Raw genomic sequence first — 22,709 nt, forward strand, 5'->3', positions numbered from 1 at the left:
GGCTTGGGTGAGTGGCAGACAGTGCCCTGAGCTTAGGGTCCCGCGTATACAGATGCAGGGAGGCCACAAAGGCGGTACCACCTTCTGCCGTGGTCCAGAGATGAAAGTGAAGAATTGGGGAGGAGGCGTCGGGAGGACGGTGGTTTCTAGTCCCAACTTGGGGCAGCTGGGGAAGTTCCAAAGGCAGGAACTAAGGGTGGGAGGAGTGTTCTGGGAAACGAAAGCGAAAGAGGCTTAACCACCGGGATCTGGGGCGGCCTGCAGTCGGAGCCAGACCAGCGGAGGGGAGGATGGCTGCGCCCGGCCCCTTCCCGCTGCTGGTCGAAGGGTCCTGGGGTCCCCATCCCCCGAAGAACTTGAGCACCAAGTTGCAGATGTACTTCCAGAGCCAGAAGAGATCAGGAGGCGGGGAGTGTGAGGTCCGCCAGGCGCCGGGGAGCCCGCCTCGTTTCCTTGTGCTCTTCTACCCCGACGACGGTGAGGGGGGCAAGGGGTGCGGGGGAGAGGGGACAGCGGGGGCTCTCCTTCCAGGGAAACCTGGGGCTGGGGCGCGCGGCGGGACCGGCTCCGGCAGCAGATGTAGGAAAGAGCGTGGGGCGCGCAGAATAGACAAGGCGCGTCGGGGGCGCTGCGTGCGCGGCGCTTCCAGGCGCTCCCGGAGCTGGTGGCAGACAGCCCAGGTGGTTTAAATAAACATTTAGCACCGTGTGACTGAAGGGAGCTGCCTGAGAGCTGGTGCACCCACCTCATTTTACGAGGCTACATCGTGTAGTGGCATCGTGTGTTAGGGACAGAGTTGCAATGCCATTGCAATTTTTGTCTTCTTCCTATGAAAGCCGCAGTTCTGGAACTCCAGAGGTTTATGGGAACACAATTTGAAGGGAAGAGAAGGTTTCCAGGAAAGTCACATCTAAACTGACTCCTGAGGGTGAATTCAGTTCTTGATAGGCGAGATACTGGGGAGAGCTCTTCAGATGGGAGCTGGCTGCAGTGCTGGGGACGGGAGAGCAAAGGCGTCTCCAGGGAAGTGCTGGGCGCCCTTGGGCAGCTTTGGTTTGAGGAATGAGCCCTCTCCTTATCTCTGTGCACAAGGGAGGTCTGGAGACTGGCACTAAAAAGAACAGGTGGGATCTGGGAAATTTTATAAGATTACAAAGGAGGTGCTAGTATTTTAAAAAATCTTAGGCCTTCTCTTATTAAACTTCCTTTTTAAAAAGAAGTGGGGTGGAAATTAAGGCTAATAGAATATTGGGTTGAGATAAAAGAGGACCTTGCATGACACGCTAAGGAGTATGAACTTTCCCCCACAGGGAGGCAGGGGAGAGCCATGTCCAAATATACTTTTGGGAGATAAATTTAGTTGCACATAAGCACAGTGATTTCTGTTGGGAGAGACCATGGACATCAGACCTTTGAAGAGTGTCATGCAATGTCCAAGTGAGGACCAGTGAGCCCTTGAACAAGGAAAGTCAGCATGGGGATGGAAGATGCATGTTTGCGTACCGTCTGGATTTGGTAACTGATTCTACAGGATGCTCCGCTTGGGAGAGAGGGAGAGGGAGAGCCCCTGTGCTTTCTCTTATTTTTTAGATGGGGAAGGATGGAGGGAGCTAAGCAATGTGAGGAGTCACAGGGATTTCCGCATGGTGGAGATTCCCAGTGATTCTGGGATCACTTGGGAGAGGGGCAGAAGCACTGCCTAGAATCTCATTGTCTGCATGTAAATATAGAGGTTTATTGGAGGGGAAAGGCAGGTACTGTTGATCAGTGCACAGTATCTTCGTCGATGGTCTGCTGGAACCTCTCCAGTCAGTTTCAGGGTGGTCCTCAGGCTGGGAGCAGGGGTGGCATTCTGAGTTGATTGAGGGTTAGGAGTTTTGAACTTTGAGGGGGAAGTTCCCTCCCCATAGGCAATTGAGCAGCTGAGTTAACCTCTCCTCATGCTGTTGCTATTAGGGAAGTGGGAGGACAAGTACCCACCAGTTATCTGCTTGCTCAAGACACCTACCAGGTCTGCACTGGGAAGCACATGACCTGCTGTTCTCCCAGTGCACAGCTTTTTCCATCAGGATCTCAAAGGCAAGGATGTGGACAACCACTGACCCTGCCTTCCTGTTGGTGGATTTGGAGAAGCATTTGGGTCAGAGGAGAAGCAAGGAGGCTTACGAGGCCATCAGAGCAATTGGAATGCTCTAGGGCAGGGGTGCAAGAAGGAAAGAATGAAACCCAGAGAAGAGAGGGGTGCACAGACCAGTGTGAAGGAAGCGAGGTGGGCAGGGGTCAGGAGACCTGCCTGGCTCAGAGCCCTTAGAACAATGTCAAAAAGTTTTCCAAGGGTTAATTTCACCAAGCAATGCTCAAAAGGGCATTTGTGCAATGTAAGCCATTTCCCCGGGGCTTCACTTTTCCTCAAAGGATTTTACCATTTTGATTCCGATTATCAACATCACCATGGGCCTGGCCCTTAGGGACACTTCTTTCTTCTTTAAAATCCCATTATCCTCAAGAGTAGTCCTCACATTGCGGCAACAGACCCCCTGCATCCAAATCACAACAGGTTAAACAGGCACATTCCCAGCTCTGTCCTAGAGACTCAGGTACCCTGAGTGTGGGGTGGGTGGGAATCTGCATGTTTAACCGCACCCCAGGTGACACTGATTCGCTAAAGTCTGAGAATCCCTGTTGTTTGTTGATGACCCTGAATGAACAAAAAGGGAAATAATTGTAGAAAATACAAACCTCGTAAAAATACAAACAGCAAAAATATAATTGTGTGGTGATAACATCATTCTGTTCTAGTCCTCAAAGCAGAAGTGATTTCAGTCTCCCTGCGAGGTTTCTTCCTTCCCATCTCCCAGCCCGCTTCCTCCCTTCACCCACCTCTAGACTGCTCTAATGCCCTTCTTGCAGTAGTACCCACCCAGCCACACTCACAGCTTAGTGCAGCTCTTTGTATGGTCAAAGTTCTTAGGGGTGGAAAGTCCCTGTTCAGTTTTGGTTTCCTCCCAGAGGAGTGGCTTTCTCAGAAGCAAGTGGTCAGGAGTTTGCTAACATCAAATTACCTACCCCAGCACTGTCCCTCCGGCAAAGGTCTTCTTCCACAGGAACACCCTCTGCCCTCCAGGGAAGGAAGTGGCCGCAACAGGTGCAGGCCCATAGTGTAACACAACTTGATTCTTATCATTCACATAATAAGAATGAGCCCAAAAGCACTCCTCTGTAGAAATGAGTGGATAGCAAACAGAAACTACTTGGAAGCTGTGTACTTCTGTATAATTGGCTGAATTTCCGAAAAGTCGAGTGTAAATTGCCTTGTCAGATTTTAAATCCTGGGCTTCCCTGGTGGCGCAGTGGTTAAGAATCCGCCTGCCAATGCAGGGGACACGGGTTCAAGCCCTGGTCCGGGAAGATCCCACATGCCGCGGAGCAACTAAGCCCGTGCGCCACAACTACGGAGCCTGAGCTCTGGAGCCTGTGATCCACAACTACTGAAGCCTGCGCGCCTAGAGCCCATGCTCCGCAACAAGAGAAGCCACCGCAATGAGAAACGTGTGCACCGCAACGAAGAGTAGCCCCCGCTTGCTGCAACTAGAGAAAGCCCGCGTGCAGCAACGAAGACCCAACTCAGCCAAAAAAAAAAAAAAAAAAAAAAAAAATTTATATAAAAAACGATTTTAAATCCTGTTTCAGATGTGTACATTTATCATCTTTTCTGGTCATAATTTTGCTCCTGATTATTGTCAGCTTCTCCTTAAATTAAATATGGACGGTCTGAGATTGGTGCAGAAGAGAGCCTGTCCACATGGGTAAGGGTGTTTAGATGGCAGCATTTCAGCTCTTCTTCCTCCCAGATTCACTTTCTCCTTGTTGCGGATCACTTACTGTTACTGCTACCACTTGCTCTCTTAAAATAGTTGTGCCCATACATATTACACACAATCTCAGAACAAGCTGGCACATTTAGATACCTGGACAGGACTCTACCAAAGTATAGGGAATAATAAAAGGAATGTAACACAGAGGTCCATGACTCTAGATAGCTTGGCTTATAAAACTTAGCCTGCTCTCTGGGCTCAGGGGTCCTATCCAGTCCTTAGTCCTCACTCCAGCTTAGGACAGCTTATCAGGAGTCCATGCAAAAACACCCACCCTGCTCACAAAGGATGAAATTAGAGTCTGGCATTCCTTCTCATACTGTTTTTGAGGCCTGTTTTTGAGATGGCATCCAATTAAGTCATTACCTCCCTCATCCTCTTCATGGATGGTTGAGGTGGGAAAGCTATTCAAGTCCCTCTTTTTTTTTTTTTTTTTTTTTTTGCGGTACGCGGGCCTCTCACTGTTGTGGCCACTCCCACTGCGGAGCACAGGCTCCGGACGCGCAGGCTCAGCCATGGCTCACGGGCCCAGCGGCTCCACAGCATGTGGGATCTTCCCGGACCGGGGCACGAACCCGTGTCTCCTGCATCAGCAGGTGGACTCCCAACCACTGCGCCACCAGGGAAGGCCTCAAGTCCCTTTTGATGAAAGATTCTACCCGTATCTTCAGCCTCAGCAGGCAACCATATCAGAATACAACATAGTAGCCCAACATCCATAGCAGAGCCACACCTGTGAATGCAGGGCACTCTCCAGGATTCTCCTTCGCCCTGACCTCTTTGTACCGCCTGACTACGTTGGCCAGGCCTCCACCTCTAAACTCACTCATTCCCTATTCTCCACTGTCTCAGATACGCCGATTTTCCTTTTCTCTCTCTGACTGCTCCTTCTTATAATTGTACAATACACCGATTTTCCTTTTCTCAGATACACCGATTTTCCTTTTCTCTCTCTGACTGCTCCTTCTTATAATTGTACAAAACTTACAGTTACACAGCTCTTATGGGTGTCACAAAATTCATTCACAGACACTGCTTCAAGTATGGAAACGGAGACGCAAGAAGTTAAGATATTTTATCAATGACACAGCTAGTTGGTGGCAGAGTTGGAATTTGAATCCAGGTCTTTGGACTCATGTCCACTGTTCATTTTTTTCTTCCACTACAGCCCAGCTGCCAAATGTGTTAATTTTTTTTTTTTTTTGGTAAGAATCTCTCCCATCTTATCATCACAGGTTAAAGAATTGATTGAAATACCTTTTTAATGAGGCTCCTCGCTATTCTGCTTATGTTCACCTGAGTCACTTTCCTAAAACATGGCTTTCATAATGTCATGTCCTAGCATCCCTGGCTCACAGTGAGGGATGCTTTAATTATTTCCTTTCACTGTAGAATAAATAATGCTCCCTTTCTGAGTGCCTACTGGGCATCACATACTGTCCTAAGTTCTTTATAATGTTTCTTGAATCTAATCCATGTAACACCCACACAAGACAGTCTTCATTAATTAATAGACAAGAAGACTGAGATTTTGTAAATAAGGCTTATTAAGGAACATGCTCAGGGTTAAAAAAGTAAGTTTAAAGATAGAATTCAAATCTGTGTCTGCTTGCTAACGTCCCCCTTTCCACCACACATAGCCTCTCTTGAGGAACTGACCAAGCCGCTCACTGCTGATGGTGAAGCCTACAGAAATCACAGAATAATGTTGTGAACAAAGATTGCTTTAACAGTTGCCTTTTTAAAAAAATTTCAGTTCGGCAGCAAGTTCTGGCGAGAGAGAACCACGAGTTAGTATGGCCCGGAAAAGGAACATTCAAGTTAACTGTCCAGTTGCCCAGAGCCACGGATGAAGTCCAGGAGGGGAAAATTCCAACAATGGTAAGTAAAGGGGTGATTACAAGGGAAGTAGGGTGTTCTCCCAAGGTGTGTGGGATGGGAACCACGATGAGGAAATACAGTGGAATGAGAAGTACGACTCAAACTGGGGTGAGGAAAGCAACTTACAGGTGTGGAGGGAGTGAGAGTGGTGATAGGGTAGGTATGAAATAATGGGAGAAGAAGCACTTTTTGTTTGATTTTTGACGCTTTTGAAAATTCAAGATTGGGGGGTTACCATAATGGTGGTTTGAGATGTAAAATCTTGGGTCTGTTTGTCCCAGGTACTTGCTATATTTGTTTCATTTTCACATGGTTTAGAGGGGCCAGCGATCTATACTGTAATGTACTAAGTATTTCCTCAAGTGTAAAATGGGATAGTAATAGTACTGACCTCTTTGGATTATTGGGTTGTTGTGAGGATTAAATGAGACAGCCTTAGTAAAGCACATGGCCTAGTGCTTGTTAATAGTACACACTCAGTAGATGTTAAATGGGAAAAAGAACATGAGCTAAATTATTTCTCTGACTTAGGTCTTACCTCAGACACTTGGTGCTCCTTTGGGGTTTCTTTTATTTGTGACTCGTTTTTGCAGGTGATTTGTGTGCTGTATATTAAACAGCATCATTGCCTGCGCTTTTAGTTATAATTTCTGTAGACCCTACATCTCCAGTCTGGTCCTAGGGACACTTTCTTAATGTAAAGAGATTATTAGTAATTTATTAATGCTACTTTATTGTTTGGGTTTCAGGAATCCAAGACCAAAGAACGTGTCAAAGAATCAGGTAACTTTTCATCCACCAGGCAGTTTTGCTTTCAATATTAAACACTATGTGTTGCGGAGGTCATCCTTCTCTTCTTGACTTCACAAGGCAGGGTTTGTTAGCTGAGAGATGCTTTGGGCTGCATCATCTCCATCCTCCCAGCCAGCTGTGCAAGGGTTGCCTCTTGAGCCCTAAGGGTTCAGGTCAGAAGGATGGGAACAGCTCTCTCTGTGGGGGCTGGGAGACACCTTGCAATTGATGGGAGGATAAAGGGGTACCCGGGAGGTGGATGAACTGACCTTCAGAGTCTGCCTGTGCCCATCCAGCCATTGTGAAGCAAGGACATGATGTGACAGTGGGTGCTGTGTGTGGCTAAGTCAGTTAGTGTTGCTTTCTGAGCGCTGGGTGCAGGATGTGGGTATAGCTCTCCAGACCAGCGGCAGCTCTTCTCGTCCCATCTGCTGTAGGAAACAGCCAGCAACCTAGTAGCTATACAGTAGGACCTTGTTGTTTATCCATCCTATATATAATAGTTTGCATCTGCTAATCCCAAACTCCCAATCCTTCCTTCCCTTACCCCTCCTCCCCCTTGCCAACCACCAATCTGTTCTCTATGTCTGTGAGTCTGTTTCTGTTTTGTAGATATGTTCATTTGTGTCGTATTTTAGATTCCACATAGAAAGACAAATACCATATGATATCACTTATACGTGGCCTCATTTCTTACACCTCTGCACAAGTGCTCCTTAAGCTTCATTTGTCAAATTGCCACCATTTCCTAAATGGTTTTTGTGCAGTCTCAGCACTCTGCCTATACTTCTGTTGCTCACAATACATTCTACTCCACTTTTCTCTACCTAAATTCTAGGATAGTCTTCAAGATCTACTCAGGTTCTTCCTCTTCTCTGAAGCCATTCCAGCCCAGCCCAATTCCTTCATCTCCCTGGTTTGGATTCTTGGCTTGATTGTTGACACAATCAAGTTGACTTTATTTGGCAGTCAACCAAGCCACTCTTGCGATGAAGCTTCTAATAGTCATGGGGTTATAAACTATATTGGTGGAAAGGCTCTTTCCATTCACTTAAGTCCAATCATCTCATTTTATAATTAAGAGATGTGCCCAAGGTCACATGGCTAAAGAGTGGCAGGGTCAAGGGTCGAACTCATATAGCTCACCCCGACTCCGGTAGTCGTGCCGGTTTGTCATGCCTGTCTCACTGAATGCTAATTTATGTTGTTATCGAATCCTTAAGCTATTTTTTATTTGGCATGAGTGTGTGTTTGTGTGGTGTCACATCCAGCACATAACAGGAGTTTTTGTCAGGGTCATCTAACTGCTGTAACAAACAAGCCCCCCAAATCACAGTTCAGTGTAGTCGGCAGCTAGGGTGGTGGGGGGAGTCTAGACTGCTTCACACAATTATTCAGGAATCCAGGCTCCTTCCATCTTTTTGACACCGTTATCTGTGATATGTGGCCTCCAAGGTCACTGCAAGGGAGAAGGAGATTCACATAAAGGAGATTTGATTGGCCAGGTCTGGAAAATGGAATTCACCAGATCCACCCATATTCCATTAGCCACATGAACTCTACTGTAGGAACTCAACTGTAGGAAGTCTGGGAAATGTTGCCTAGGAAGAAAACAAAATGGATTTGGTGAGCACATAGCATTTTACTCTGCCATGATAAACATTTACAAATGTCAGTTCCATTTCTTATTTATTTATTTTTGTATACATCCATTAGAAAACTGGTAATTTCCTTTTCTAGCATTTTTTGTATGCACCCATCTCCACACAACCAGTGCCTTGAACATAAGGGTGCTAGTTGAATAGTTGCTCACAGAATGTCTAAAGATCATAACATACTCATCATGCTTCATTGCACAATCATAGAGTGAGACTGACCTTCTGTATACAGTTGACCCTCGAACAACACGGGTTTGAACTGCGTGGCTCCGCTTATACGTGGATTTTTTTCAATAAATATATTTGAAAAATTTCTGGAAATTTGAAAAAACTCACAGATGAACTGCATAGCGTAGAAATATTGAACAAATTAAGAAAACATTAGCTATGTCATGAATGCATAAAATATATGTAGATGTACATATAACATACAAAATATGTGTTAATCGACTGTACTGTTCATGTTATCAGTAAGGCTTCCGGTCAACAGTGGGTTATTAGTAGTTAAGGTTTTGAGAAGTCAAAGTTACACGCAGTTACTTGGCCGTGCAGGGGGTTGATGCTCCTATTCCCCGTGTTGTTCAAGGGTCAACTGTATATGTAACTCACTTATGGCCAACGATGAAGCGGAACAAGCTGGCTTGGGTGGTTGCTCTTCTGTAAGTTTGAGGTATACCCATAATTCTCTGGGCCATTTTATCTTCCATGTGCATTCCTTAGTCATTCACCCTAAGTATCCTTTTTCTCTCCAGTGATAGGAAATTATTGCTTTTCAGAGCATAATGTGTTAGGTGATGCCCAAATATGGGCATGGGATAGTCTTGCTTTTCTGCAGTGACCTAAGCAGTAATTCTCCAATTCAAACATTTATTGAGCCTCAACTATATACCATATGCCATCCATACAAAGATGAATAAATATGTCCCTTGCTTTGGAGTAGCTTGGTTCAATAACTGTAATTTGGTGCTGTGATAGAAATATATGTCAAGTGCTATGAAAAACAAGGCAAGTTCCTTAGAGAAACAAGGCAGAAAAGAGTGTAATAAAAATAAAATAAAAAAGAGTGTAATAAAACAAGGCAGAAAAGAGTAAAATAAAATAAAAAATTAATAATCATCATCATATTAATAGACAATTAAGTACTATTTTTTATTTTAATTATATTAAGCTAAAAGTCTCTAAGATCTGTTTTTTTAAAAAAATACATTTTTTTATTTGGCTGCGTTGGGTCTTCACTCTAGTTGCGGTCCCTGCGGCATGTGGGATCTTATTTCCCTGCCCAGGGATCGAACCCATGTCCCCTGCATTGGAAGGGGGATTCTTAATCACTGGATCACCAGGGAAGTCCCCTAAGATATGTTTTATTTGAGTTAGCCAAGAGACCAGGAAGGGAACAGGGCAGTGTAATTAGCTTATGGTAATTTACTTTGCTAAGAACATGGTAGATAAATATAACATCTTGTACCCTTTTTGTCTCCCTAAAATCAGATGCATCAGAAGAACTAGATGCAAATATCTCTCTCAACAGAAGATCAGAAAAAAAGGAAGACACCCCAAAAGAATGTGAAAATATTTCCTCTTTGGTTGCATTTGAAAATCTGAAGGCAAATGTGACTGATATGATGCTAATCTTCTTAGTGGAGAACATAAGTGGCCTGACCAATGATGACTTTAAAGTGGAATTAATACAAGATTTTAATGTTGCTGTAGTTACCTTTCAAAAATATACTGGTAAGATCAAAGGATGCTCCATTTGTCAGCCTACTTTGCACTACACTTTGGGATTTGGGACACCTAGATTATGGAACGTTTCTGAAAGCTTCACTCTTTCTAATAGTAAGAGAGGACTCCAAGTTAATACAGATGCTTTCTTATTTTGAAAGAGAAGCGAATTCATTCTGAAACCAAATTCTGATTTTTTTTTAATAAGTTTATTTTATTTATTTATTTTTGGCTGCGTTGGGTCTTTGTTGTTGTGCGCAGGATTTCTCTAGCTGCGGCGAGCGGGGGCTGCTCTTTGTTGCTGTGCATGGTCTTCTCATTGTGGTGGCTTCTCTTGTTGCAGAGCATGGGCTCTAGGCACGCAGGCTTCAGTAGTTGTGGCACAGGGCTCGGTAGTTGTGGCTCGCAGGCTCTAGAGTGCAGGCTCAGTAGTTGTGGTGTACGGGCTTAGTTGCTCCGCCGCATGTGGGATCTTCCCGGGCCAGGGCTCGAACCCATGTCCCCTGCATTGGCAGGCAGACTCTTAACCACTGCACCACCAGGGAAGTCCCTCTGATATGTTTAATAAATCAAACTTTATTGTATGAGTTTGTGTGTGTGTGAGAGAGAGAGACAGACAGACAGACAGAGAGACAGAAATAACACACCGAAACAGAAATCTAAAGTCAGGTTATTAAAGAGATTCCAAGCAAAGGACTCAATGTTTTCCCATGTGTTATCTCATTGGGAGGAGTAAATATTGATCTGTGTTACTAAACTGGACTTTTTGGAGAGTAATAATAACAGCAAATACTCATACAGTGTTACTATAAGTCAGGTACTATGCTAAGTTTGTTCCATGTATTAACTTATTTGTTCCTTTCAACAACCTTTTGAGATTATTATTATTCCTCATCTTACAGTTGAGGAGACAGAGACACAGAGGTGATAATCAGAGACAGAGATGCTAATAACTGGAAGAACTGGATTTGAACTGAAGCAGCCCACCTCTATAGAGCCTGTTCTCCTACCCCTTTACCATATATTTCCTTAGTGGGGTTGGCTAAAAAGTTCATTTGGGTTTTTTGTAACATTTTACAGAAATACTTTCATGGTTGTCACATATGCAGGGATGAGTAAGTGCATGTGACGCAAGAAGTGAGTGCTCTTTCAGGTCTGTGTGAGGAGGCTGTGGACAGGTTCTGAGATTGGAAGAGCCATCTCTGGAAGTCAAGGAAATTTTCCAATTCCAAGCCCTCACTATTCCACGACCATGGCAGTGGAATGGTTGATCTTAATCAACCAGCACAGGTCATGAAGTCAAAATTCTAGTTCCACCATTTAACTAATTATCTGAGGTTGACCACATTACTACCCTCTGTGTGCTTTACTTTCCTCATGTATAAAATGGGGACAATAATACTTACCTAATACAGTTTCTGTGAGGATCAAATAAGATGGTGTTTGAAAAGCTCTTAACATAGTACCTGAGACATGATAAGGACTCAATAAAGGGAGCTATTATTAGTTCAAATTTATGATTATTTCTTATAAAGGTAAAACTAAGTTGACTTGCTTTTGTTCATTGATCAAAAATGTTGATACCTACTATGTGCCAGGTACTTGTCTTGCTGTAGGTACATAGATGAATTTTTTGGTTCCTGCTCTTGAGGAACTTGTGTGGAGCAGGGAGGAAATCCATTCATAAGTGAACAATGAAGATGCAAGAGGAGAAGCTGCTTCCCTCAGCTGTGAACAGCAGGCTGTGGGGAATGGGAGGAAAGAGGACACAAGAATGGTGGCTTGGTTTTTCTTTGAAGTTTATACTCCAGCAGTACCAGGCTATCAGGTCTCAGATATGCTGTGTTGCTACACACCCCTGCTGGTCCCTCTGCCTGAAATGTTTCCTCCCCTTAAATACCCGGTAAACTCTTCTTCATCCTTCAAAACTCAGATCAGTGACTACTTACTCTGGGAATCCTTGTCTGATTCCCAGTATTAATCTTCCCACCTCATTTGATCCCCAAATAGGCCATTTGTTTGCTTTCAAGACTTCCTCCCTCCTGGATCGTGAACTTTCAAGGAGCTGTTATATCCATCCCCTCTATCCCCGGATCCTAGCCCGGAGCCTGTTACATCATGGGCTCACCGTCAATATTTATTAATTTGAAAGAGATAATTGGGCTGAGTCTGGAAGGAGGAACAGGACCAGGGTAAAAAAATTGGAGAAGGGCGCTTTAGACAGAGGAAATTGTATATACAAAGGCAAAGGAGAATGTAGTTTTCAAAATAATCACTGGGTTTTGTGGCAGTGTGGAAAATAAAATGAATGGTCGGTAATAACAAGAGGTGACATTTAGAAATTAGTTTGAAGTCAGATAGCCAAGGGCATTGTAAGCCTAGCCAAGGAGCTTGAACTCATGCCTGCAGGTAATGGGGAGCCGAGGAAGGAGTGAAATGAGATTTGTATTGTAGAGAGTGCATTCAGGTGGTGATGTCAAGGAGGGGTGGAAGGGGCTGTGACTAGAGGCAGGCACACGACTCAGTGTCAGCAATCCAGGTAAGATATTCCTATGTGCATTGCTGTTCAGAGGCTGGAAGCTTTAGGCATGTAGATTCTCATGTGGGAATTAAAATCTTGCATTTAAAGATTGAGTGCTTAGTCTCCCTCCTTTGTCTCAATTAATATTCAGTTTCTTCTATATAATATAAAGATATAATCATAATTTTTGATTGCTTGATTAATTGATTATGGTTTGTAGATGCCCTGAAATTTGTTGATGAATGTGTCAAGCACCATTCAGTGAAAGACCTTCAGCTTTCTGCAAGACTTCTGGAAGTGACAAAAACAATCCGAGTTGAAAACCTGCCACCTGGTGTTGATGACCATGATTTGAAATGTTTATTTGAAAATCCTCGTAATGGAGGGGGAAGAGTGGCCAGCATTGAATGTTTTCCTGACGAGAGTTCAGCACTGATTGAATTTTTTGACAGAAAAGGTAATACCTATTAGCCTAATTTTGTAAACCTTACCTAGCATAATTAAAACCATTTTAATAGATCTTAACAGTTAACAGTTGAATTCTGATGTATTTTATTTTTATCTGTATATTTTTTTGTTTTTAAAATTTATTTATTCATTTATTTATTTTATTTTGGGCTGTGTCGGGTCTTGGTTGCGGCACACGGGACCTTTGTTGTGGTGCGCTGGCTCAGTAGTTGAGGCGTGCGGGCTTCTCTCTAGTTGTGGCGAGTGGGCTCCAGAGTGTGTGGGCTCTGTAGTTGGGGCACACAGGCTCTCTAGTTGTGGCTCGTGTGCTCAGTAGTTGCAGCACGTGGGCTTAGTTGCCCTGTGGCATGTGGGATCTTAGTTCCCCGACTAGGGATCGAACCCATGTCCCCTGCACTGGAAGGCAGATTCTTAACCACTGGACCACCAGGGAAGTCCCTCCATATATATTTTTGGAAATCCAAGTAGCAGTCCCGTACGTCTGGTATATCATGCTAAGTGAATCCAGTGATTCAAAACTTTAGAGAAGCAATGTCAAGTTTTTGAAAGATATGAGGAGATTCTCTCATGGGTCTGTACTTATGACAGACTGAAAAATATATAATTCTTAGAGCCTTTGAGATACCGTATTTAAAGAGGTGATCTGTGTTTTAGCTATACATTTGGTAGAAATTCTCAAGTTAACTTCAACAAGATTAGGTAAAGAAATACTCAGAAACACACAGTTCCTATATAGTATCTTCACTTCCCGCTTCACTTGTCAGTGTCATCATTCAGAAATTAATAGGGGTGGTTTCACATGATCAGTGGACGCCTGCTGGATTGTTCTTTGCAATGACCCTGTGAAAACCTTGCCTAGCTGAACCTTAGGGAAATGTTTCTGAGGGATTCGTAGACATAGATTGCCAGTTCTCTGAGGCATGTGCAAGGTCAGCTTGGAGATTTCACTGATGTTCAGAGGTCAAGGCTGAGGAGTAGGAATTAGGGAGCCGGACTTCTTAGGGAAAGAAGGAACGTTGTGCTTGGGATCAACTGAGGGAGGATGAGATAGGATCATGTGGAATGCCACTCACTTAAAGTAAACTGTTCCATAGGGGTACTTGGAGGAACCTCCTTTCAGCTGTTATGAGTTGGGGAAATTGTGGTGAACGTATGGTTTGGATTAAAATGGAATGAGAGACCTAGCGTTCCTTGGGCAGAGGGATGAAAGATGAGCTTCTGTTGCATGTTCTTTAAATCTCTCTCAGGGAAATTTACCTTGGGCCCAGGGAGAGAGCTACATAGAACTGTTACTCTAGAAGTTAACCTCCCAGCTTATGATGGGAGTTGACAACTATGGGGCTTTCGATCATCTTGAGGGCATGGGGCAGTTGGGTGTGTCCTCAGAATATCTATGTTACATGTGTATGAATAATAATAGGAGCTATTTTATTCAGGTTTATTTTATGCTAGAGCCACACTCGTAGGGCACCCTCAAAAGTTGCTCTTTGCCCTGACCTCTTTGCACCATCTGACTATGTTGACCACACCTTCTCCTCAAAACTCACTCATTCCCTGTTCTCTGTGTCTGAGATACACTGATTTTCCCTTTCTCTCTCTGGCTTTGTCTCCTTATAAATATGACTTACACTTGCACAGCTCTGCAGGGTGCTACCAAGTGCATTCTCAGACACTGCTTTATGGGCGTTGCTATTATTGTAATCCCTGTTTTACAAATGAAGAAACTGAGGCACAGGAAGGTCCAATAACTTGACCAAGGTTACACAGCTAGTAAGTGACAGAGCCAGGATTTGAACCTGGGTAGTCTGGCCCCATAATCTGTGCTCTTAACTTCTCCACTTTCCCCCAGTCTCCTGTACATCTATAACATTAATTTTGCTTGTAGGATATTTCACCACTTACAATGAGTTAATAATGAGGCAAACTGTAGATAAAGCTGAATTAAAAACAGAATTTATTTAGCAATATTGTACTTTATATAGATCATTTGAGAGGAATAAGTTAGGCAATTTACTCTGAAATTATTTTGTTCAACTTCACAGAATCCAATTCACAAAATCTTAAGGAAGGGAACTCTTATTGAATGCTTGTTGTACATGAGATCTTTTTTTAAAAAAATATTTTATTTATTTATTTATTTGGCTGTGCTGGGTCTTAGTTGCGTCATTCGGGATCTTGAGTAGCGGCATGTGAACTCTTAGTTGCGGCATGCATGTGGGATCTCGTTCCCTGACCAGGGAGCATTGGGAGTGCAGTGTCCTATCCACTAGACCACCAGGGAAGTCCCTACATGAGATCTTTTGCTGTGTTTTCTGCCATGGTATCTCATCACTGAATCCTCCTAAGAACCTGCACAGTTATATAGTGTTTTGTTTTTTTTTTAACAGAGGAGGAAAACAGGATGGAGAGCTTAAGCCACTTTAAGGTGATATCTGTGATGGTTCTTGGGTCAGACCTGAGTCCAAATGCCTGGCTTTGGTGCTTACGAACTTTGTGATCTTGGGGGAAGTTACTTTAACCCACCAAAGCCTCTGTTTTCCATCTGTAATAGAGGGCTCACATTACTACTTACCTCAGAGGAATGTTGTGAGGATCAAATTAAATTGTACCTGCAGAGTGCTTGGCACATGGTGGTACTCACTGGTACTCAGAATCTGTCCCAGGCCATGGTGGGAAGTTGAAGCCATGAGTCTGGGCCTCTGAAGGCCACTTTTTTTTCATTAGGTCTGGCTCCAGGCCTAGGAGCCAATCGTGCACAAGGTGAAGTTATTTTTAACATCTTTTCACAAGATGCTGTTTTAATCCAAGTTGTTACTGGAGTTCATTCTAATTCCCTTCCTGCTTAGACCCCTTGTAGCTGTCTAATAACTAACACAAAGTGAGGAGGGGTTTGGGGGAGAAGAGTACCCCTACACACACACAGGGACTGTCATAGTAAATGTGGCAGGAAGGGGATTAGAGCAGGGACAAGGGATGTACAGGACTTATTGAATCAGAGTCTCTGGGGCTGGGCTGTCTGATGACTGTGAGGATGCTCTTTGTTTGGAACCCTTGGAACAGGGGCAAGAGCATGGGCTTTGGGGTTAGACAGACACTGGCTTGAATCTTAGCTCAGATCTTTACAGTCTGTGTGACCCTATTCGAGTTACCTAACATTTCCTAGCTTCAGTTTTATCAGTTGTAAAAAGGGATGATAATAATCGTGTCTCTACCTCAGAGGTTTGTTGTGAGCATTAAATATATGTAAACCACTTAGAATATTGTCTGACACGTAGTAAACTATTATAATTATTATTATGCTCCTCCTCTCAGAAGTATTAACAGAATCTAAGTCATCTATGAAATCTAAAACTGTGCAACTGTACAAGAAGAAATAAATAACATGATTCTTAGATTAGCTTTGCTTTGAGCTGGAAAGTATTCTTCACACTGGAGCAAACATTATCCCCTTGCTGGTGACCAAACTCTTCTCTTTTTTTTTTTTTTTTGTTTTTTGCATTTCACCACTATTTTTTTTTTTATTTTTTATTTTATTTATTTATTTATTTATTTTTAACATCTTTATTGGAGTATAATTGCTTTACAGTGGTGTGTTAGTTTCTGTTGTACAACAAAGTGAATCAGCCACATACATACATATATCGCCATATCCCCTCCCTCTTGAACCTCCCTCACACACTCCCTATCCCACCCTTCTAGGTGGTCACAAAGCACCGAGCTGATCTCCCTGTGCTATGCGGCTGCTTCCCACTAGCTATCTATTTTACGTTTGGTAGTGTATATATGTCCATGCCACTCTCTCACTTTGTCACAGTTTACCCTTCCCCCTCCCCATATCCTCAAGTCCGTTCTCTAGTAGGTCTGTGTCTTTATTCTCGTCTTACCCCTAGGTTCTTCATGACATTTTTTTTTCTTAGATTCCATATATATGTGTTAGCATACGGTATTTGTCTTTCTCTTTCTGACTTACTTCGCTCTGTATGACAGACTCTGGGTCCATCCACCTCACTACAAATAACTCAGTTTCATTTCTTTTTATGGCTGAGTAATATTCCATTGTATATATGTGCCACATCTTCTTTATCCATTCATCCAATGATGGACACTTAGGTTGCTTCCATCTCCTGGCTATTGTAAATAGAGCTGCAGTGAACATTTTGGTACATGACTCTTTTTGAATCATGGTTTTCTCAGGGTATGTGCCCAGTAGTGGGATTGCTGGGTCATATGGTAGTTCTATTTGTAGTTTCTTAAGGAACCTCCATATTGTTCTCCATAGTGGCTGTACCAATTCACATTCCCACCAGCAGTGCAAGAGTGTTCCCTTTTCTCCACACCCTCTCCAGCGTTTACTGTTTCTAGATTTTTTGATGATGGCCATTCTGACCGGTGTGAGATGATATCTCATTGTAGTTTTAATTTGCATTTCTCTAATGATTAATGATGTTGAGCATTCTTTCATGCGTTTGTTGGCAATTTGTATATCTTCTTTGGAGAAATGTCTAAATAAATAAATTTATTTATTTATTTTTGGCTGCATCAGGTCTTTGTTGCTGCACATGGGCTTTCTCTAGTTGCAGCGAGCAGGGGCTACTCTTCGTTGCCGTGCGCGGTCTTCTCATTGCAGTGGCTTGTCTTGTCGTGGAGCGTGGGCTCTAGGCGCGTGGGCTTCAGTAGTTGTTGCACAAGGGATCAGTAGTTGTGGCTCGCGGGCTCTAGAGCGCAGGCTCAGTAGTTGTAGCGCACAGGCTTAGTTGCTCTGCTGCCTGTGGGATCTTCCCGGACCAGGGCTCAAACCCGTGTCCCCTGCATTGGCAGGCGGATTCTCAACCACTGCGCCACCAGAGAAGTCCCTCTTCTGTCTTTCTTAACCTGGTGGTGATATATCAGTGTTATCAGAAAAACAGAAAAATAGAATTTATTTAACAGAATTTCAACATAGAGTGTTCTTGGCTGGAAAGTAATTATTCCATGAAATAAGGAATCGCTGTGCAGTGTTAATACATATCAGTTTATATTTGATCACTCTGGGAGTAGTGCTGCTTTTTAATAGCATGTAACATCAAAGTTCTACAAACATTAGGATTTTTTTTTCTCTAGAATAGGAAAGCTTGTTTGCTTATTTTTTCATCTGAAACATATTACACTGAGATTACTTAATTTCTTTCCTTTAAGTGTTAGACACCATCATGACCAAGAAACTTGACCTCAATAATATGCCACTCTCTGTGTTCCCGTACTATACTTCTTTGGGCACAGCCCTGTATGGACAGGAGAAGCCTCTGATCAAGCTTCCAGCACCATTCAGAGAATCACTGGATCTTTCCTTATGGAAGTTCTTGCAGAAGAAGAATCACCTGATTGACAAGATAAATGATGAAATGAGACGTTGTCACTGTGAGCTAACATTGTGCCAGCTTGGCAGTGAAGTGATCATCAGACCTGCAGCTACCTTAGTCAGTCAAGGAAGACCAAGAATCAAGACCTGGCAAAAAGATGCTTCTACAGTATTCTCTGGTATCCGGTCTAAGTATACAGTGACCTCATTTAAAGTGGATGCAACAGTATGGGACATCATAAAAGACAATTTAGAAGATGATAGGATTTTGATTGAGTTTGATGCACTAACAGGGATTGCAACCTTAGTGGGGAAATCAGAGGATGTACAAAACATTGAGCCACAGATCAAGGACTTAATAGAAAGCACCATTCTAGAAATTAGAAGAGAAGAGCAAAGTCTGAAGCAAAAACTGGCCATTTCTCCAGGAAGGTATTCACTTCTGTTGCACAGCGGTGTACAGGAGTATCTCCACACGGAGTGCCCAGAGGTGGAGATTTTTTATGATGAAGCCTCTCAACACATGTACTTCAAAGGACTCCCTGCAGATGTGTATAAAGTAAAGTGTGAAATCCAGGAAAAGGTATACACCATGGCTCAGAGAAACATTCAGGTTCCCCCAGAGGTTTTTCAGTTTCTGCAACAGGTTGACTGTGCAGAATTCTCTAAGTCTCTCTTTATAGCACAGAACATTCTTGCAGTTTATGAGCTAGAGGGCACAACTGTTCTCTTAACTGGTGCTTTTTCTGAAGTCCTATTAGAAGCTGCAAAGCGAATGGTCAGTGCCTTAAATTATAAGTGCATTGACATTGAAGACAGGGAAGTTCTTAACAGTAAGAAATGGAAATGGCTCATTTGCAGTTTGCATAAGAAACACAATTCCTCCTCAAAGACTGTAATAATCCATGTGGTAACTTCAGAAACCACAGCCCAGGTCATCATCACAGGCTGTGTGAGAGAAGTAAATGAAATCTATGACTTGCTTTTTGACTTCCTGGAAAAACACACAAAAATAGAGAAATTGATTGAAGTAAAGCCTTCCTTAGTTATTGATTACTTAAGGGCAGAAAAGCTACTGTGGCAAAAGATAAAGAAGATGAATGTTCAGGTAATGTTTAATCCTGAGAACAAGCAAAAAGGCATTTTACTAACTGGCCCAAAGACCAAAGTCCTGGAGGGAATGAACGTTGTCACGCAAGCCCGGGATTTGGTCTGCGTTAAAAGCTTCCATATTGATAAGCCAGGAGCCAGTCAGTTCTTCCAGGATAAAGCACGGTATTATAAAAGTGAGGTCAGAAGGTTATTTGGTTGTTTTATTGAACTACAGAAGGATGGTGGGCAGAGGTGCTTGTTTCAGACAGATTTAGCCCCTGGAGTCTCGCTGACGGTGCAGCAAGGAGACTTGACACAGTTCCCCGTCGAGGTGGTGGTGAATGCGGCCAATGAGGAACTCAAGCTCAAGGGGGGCTTGGCGGCTGCTCTTTTAAAAGCAGCTGGCCCTGAGCTCCAAGAAGACTGTGACCGGATAATGAAGACAAGAAAGGCCAGGATCTTACCTGCCTGTGCCGTCATCTCGAAAGCAGGAAAGCTCCCGTACCACCATGTGATCCACGCAGTAGGACCCCAGTGGAAGAGTGATGATGCCCAGAAATGTGTGTGGCAGTTAAAGACTGCTGTAAAAGGAAGTCTCCATTTGGCTGTAAAACACAAGTACCGATCCATAGCCATCCCTGCTATTAGTTCCAGAGCCTTCGGCTTTCCCCTACCCCAGTGTGTGCAGACCATTATTTTGGCGATCAAGGAATGGTTCCAGTGTAAACAGGATGGATGCAGCTTGAAAGAGGTTTACCTTGTGGATATAGCTGAGAAGACTGTTGAGGCCTTTGCTGAAAGTGCAAAAATTATATTTAAAGACACCCTGCCTGATGTTGCTTCCCTGCCCAGTTTACCAGCAGCAGTCCAGCCCAACTTGAGAAAAGATCATGGAAAAGGAGCAAGTCTGTTGTCCCCAGAAGGCCTGAGGATCCTGTTGGTGAAAGGAGATGTGCAGAGCGCTACAGTGAGTGCCCCTGTTTTCAGAACACCCACCAGCATGCTGGGACTCCAGTTAGCCTGTTGCTAAAGGGAGATTAGGATCAAGGGGAGAATCCCATGCCCTCCATCCCTGCCTTGAAACAGGTTTCCTTAGAAAATTGGGCTACTTCACCAAGGCATTCACTAATTGAGATTGGCCAATTACCTGGGGGAGCTGATAGCACGTTCCAATCACTAGTTTCCAGTAAGTGTGAAAATCCACAATAATACCTAACATTTACGAAGCTCTCTATACTTTTTCAGTGCCCTTACACCTGTCATATTTTGGCAAATCTAAGGTTAATTTCCTGTCACATTCACTGATAGCAGATACAGAAAAATTAGAGCATAACACGGGGACGGAAGACAGTAATCTTATCAGCGGAACTGAACCAGAGGGTTCTGAGTTTGAGGGACCATCAGCTCCCAACACCATTAAGAAAATGTAGGGAGGAAGGTAGAAAGTGACCTGGGGAAGGTCTGGGTATTATGTGGGGACAATTCTTATAGCTCTGCCAGGGGGTGACATGTTTTTTAAAAATACTTAGCATTTGAAGTATTTAAAAATACTTTAAAAAGGTACTTAGCAACCTTTTCAACACAGGCTCTAACTAATCCAAACAGTCCTGGAAGCCCCCTGCTGTGCCAGGTGTTAACTTCCTGAGCTGGGCGAATGTGGGCAGTCCTGGGGCAGGGATGCTTAGGGAAGGCCATTTGCATATTTATTTGGATAAAAGTCTATTCACATCCTTTGCTCACTTTTAAATTGAGTTACCTTTTTATTATTGAATTTTAAGAGTTCTTTATATATTCTGGATACAGGTCCTTTAACAGATATATGATTTGCAAATATTTTCTCCTATCCTGTGGGTCATCCTCCTGTTTTGTTCAAGTTGTTACTTGGTTTAAAATATTTTTCATTTGGTTTAAAATATGGAAAGAGATTGTAAAAAATTAGATCTCTACTTACAGTAAGCTTAAATCATAATTACAAGAATAATAGCTAACACTGACTATTTACTATGAGCCAGGCACTCTACTAAGTGCTTGACATGCATCTTCTCATTCAGTGCCATGAGGCAGATTCCAGGACTATTATTATTCTCATTTCACAGATGAAGGAATGAGACTTAGAGGGGTTAAATAATTTGCCCAAATCCCACATTTAACAACTGATGGAGCTAGGGTTGGAATGTGCATTGCTCTATTTCAAAATATTAAAAATAATTTTGTTTCTCATTGAAAAGAACAAGCAAATAAACAAAAATCTCTTTTGGCCAAGGGTCAGTAATTGGAGTGAGTTCCAATCCTCATTCACCTTGAACTCTTGAGTAGTAAGACATTCCTTCCGTGCCTTTCACTCCCATAGGTGTGTGCCCTCTGAAGCCAAGACCTGCTCTGCATCACTCCTCAGTGACCCACGTGGGGCAGATTTGACAATCACTTGATCACAGTCCCTCTCCTGTCTTCTCTTGGTGTCTTAGTCAAGCCTGATTAATCTGCTCACATTAACTGTCCTGCTGAAAAAGCTCCCATGGCTCTTCACTGCTGCTGGGAAGTCCAGTTGGCTTGGCATTTGAGGCCTTCTGTAGTCTGTGCTCAGAGTAACATTTCTAGCCTGGCTGGCACCATTTTGCTGCAGAAGCTCTCTATCAGGTCAAACTAATCTCCTTGCCGCTCACAACCTGCCATGCTTCTGTCCATGCTGTTGCCCCTCCCGAATGACTTCCCCATCTCTCTCTGCCTGCTGCAACTGTTCCCACTTCTCAGACACCACATCGCTCATAGTGTCTTTACTAGCCTCTGAAGGCACTTCCTCTGGACTCCTTTGGTGATCCCATACCATTTATGTATTGCTCTTTGACAGCTCTCTTTTGTCCTAGAGTGTTATTTAAATAAGTATCTAATAACACTCTCTTTTGGGGTGGTATTTCAATCTCTGAAAACTTAATCATCTTAGTTGTCCCCCATTGTGCCAAGCCCAGGGGCTCAATCAGTAATCCTTGATGAATGCTTTTTCTTACAATTTGAAACAAATTGTTGGTTTTGTCTTTAAGACCGATGTGGTTGTCAACTCCATTTCGTCGGATCTTGAGCTCAATAGAGGGCCCCTTTCCAAGGCCCTCTTGGAAAAAGCGGGGCAAAAGCTCCAGGAGGAGCTGAAGACAGCTGGACAAGGGGTGGCTGTTGAGGTCGGCACAGTTATCCAAACCAGTGGTTGCAATCTGCACTGCCACCGTGTGCTTCACGTGGTGGCTCCGGACTGGACAAATGACAGCACATCTTCACGCAAGGTGGGACCTGGTTTTAAATTCTCCAGGAAATTAAGTAGCCCTTTGGACTCTCCTTTCAGTAGAATGTAGCTTGAACCCTGGCTGTGT

The 22,709-nt window shown here is 43.5% G+C and overlaps 1 protein-coding gene across 1 annotated transcript in view; it reads left to right on the plus strand.

The window, feature by feature from the left end:
• Positions 1–255: 255 nt before the first annotated feature.
• PARP14 (poly(ADP-ribose) polymerase family member 14) overlaps positions 256–22,709 on the plus strand; it is a 46,166-nt gene continuing 23,712 nt past the window's right edge. The window contains exons 1-7 of the mRNA XM_029213942.1: positions 256–477; positions 5,632–5,756; positions 6,506–6,539; positions 9,695–9,937; positions 12,670–12,906; positions 18,093–20,314; positions 22,386–22,622. Coding sequence (XP_029069775.1) covers positions 291–477; positions 5,632–5,756; positions 6,506–6,539; positions 9,695–9,937; positions 12,670–12,906; positions 18,093–20,314; positions 22,386–22,622 — 3,285 coding nt within the window. The 5' untranslated portion in view covers positions 256–290. The remainder of the gene's footprint in view (positions 478–5,631; positions 5,757–6,505; positions 6,540–9,694; positions 9,938–12,669; positions 12,907–18,092; positions 20,315–22,385; positions 22,623–22,709) is intronic.

The sequence above is a fragment of the Monodon monoceros genome, unplaced genomic scaffold (assembly GCF_005190385.1).
Source record: "Monodon monoceros isolate NGI ecotype Baffin Bay Population unplaced genomic scaffold, NGI_Narwhal_1 Super_Scaffold_11, whole genome shotgun sequence".
In the NCBI taxonomy this organism is placed as follows: Eukaryota; Metazoa; Chordata; class Mammalia; order Artiodactyla; family Monodontidae; genus Monodon; species Monodon monoceros.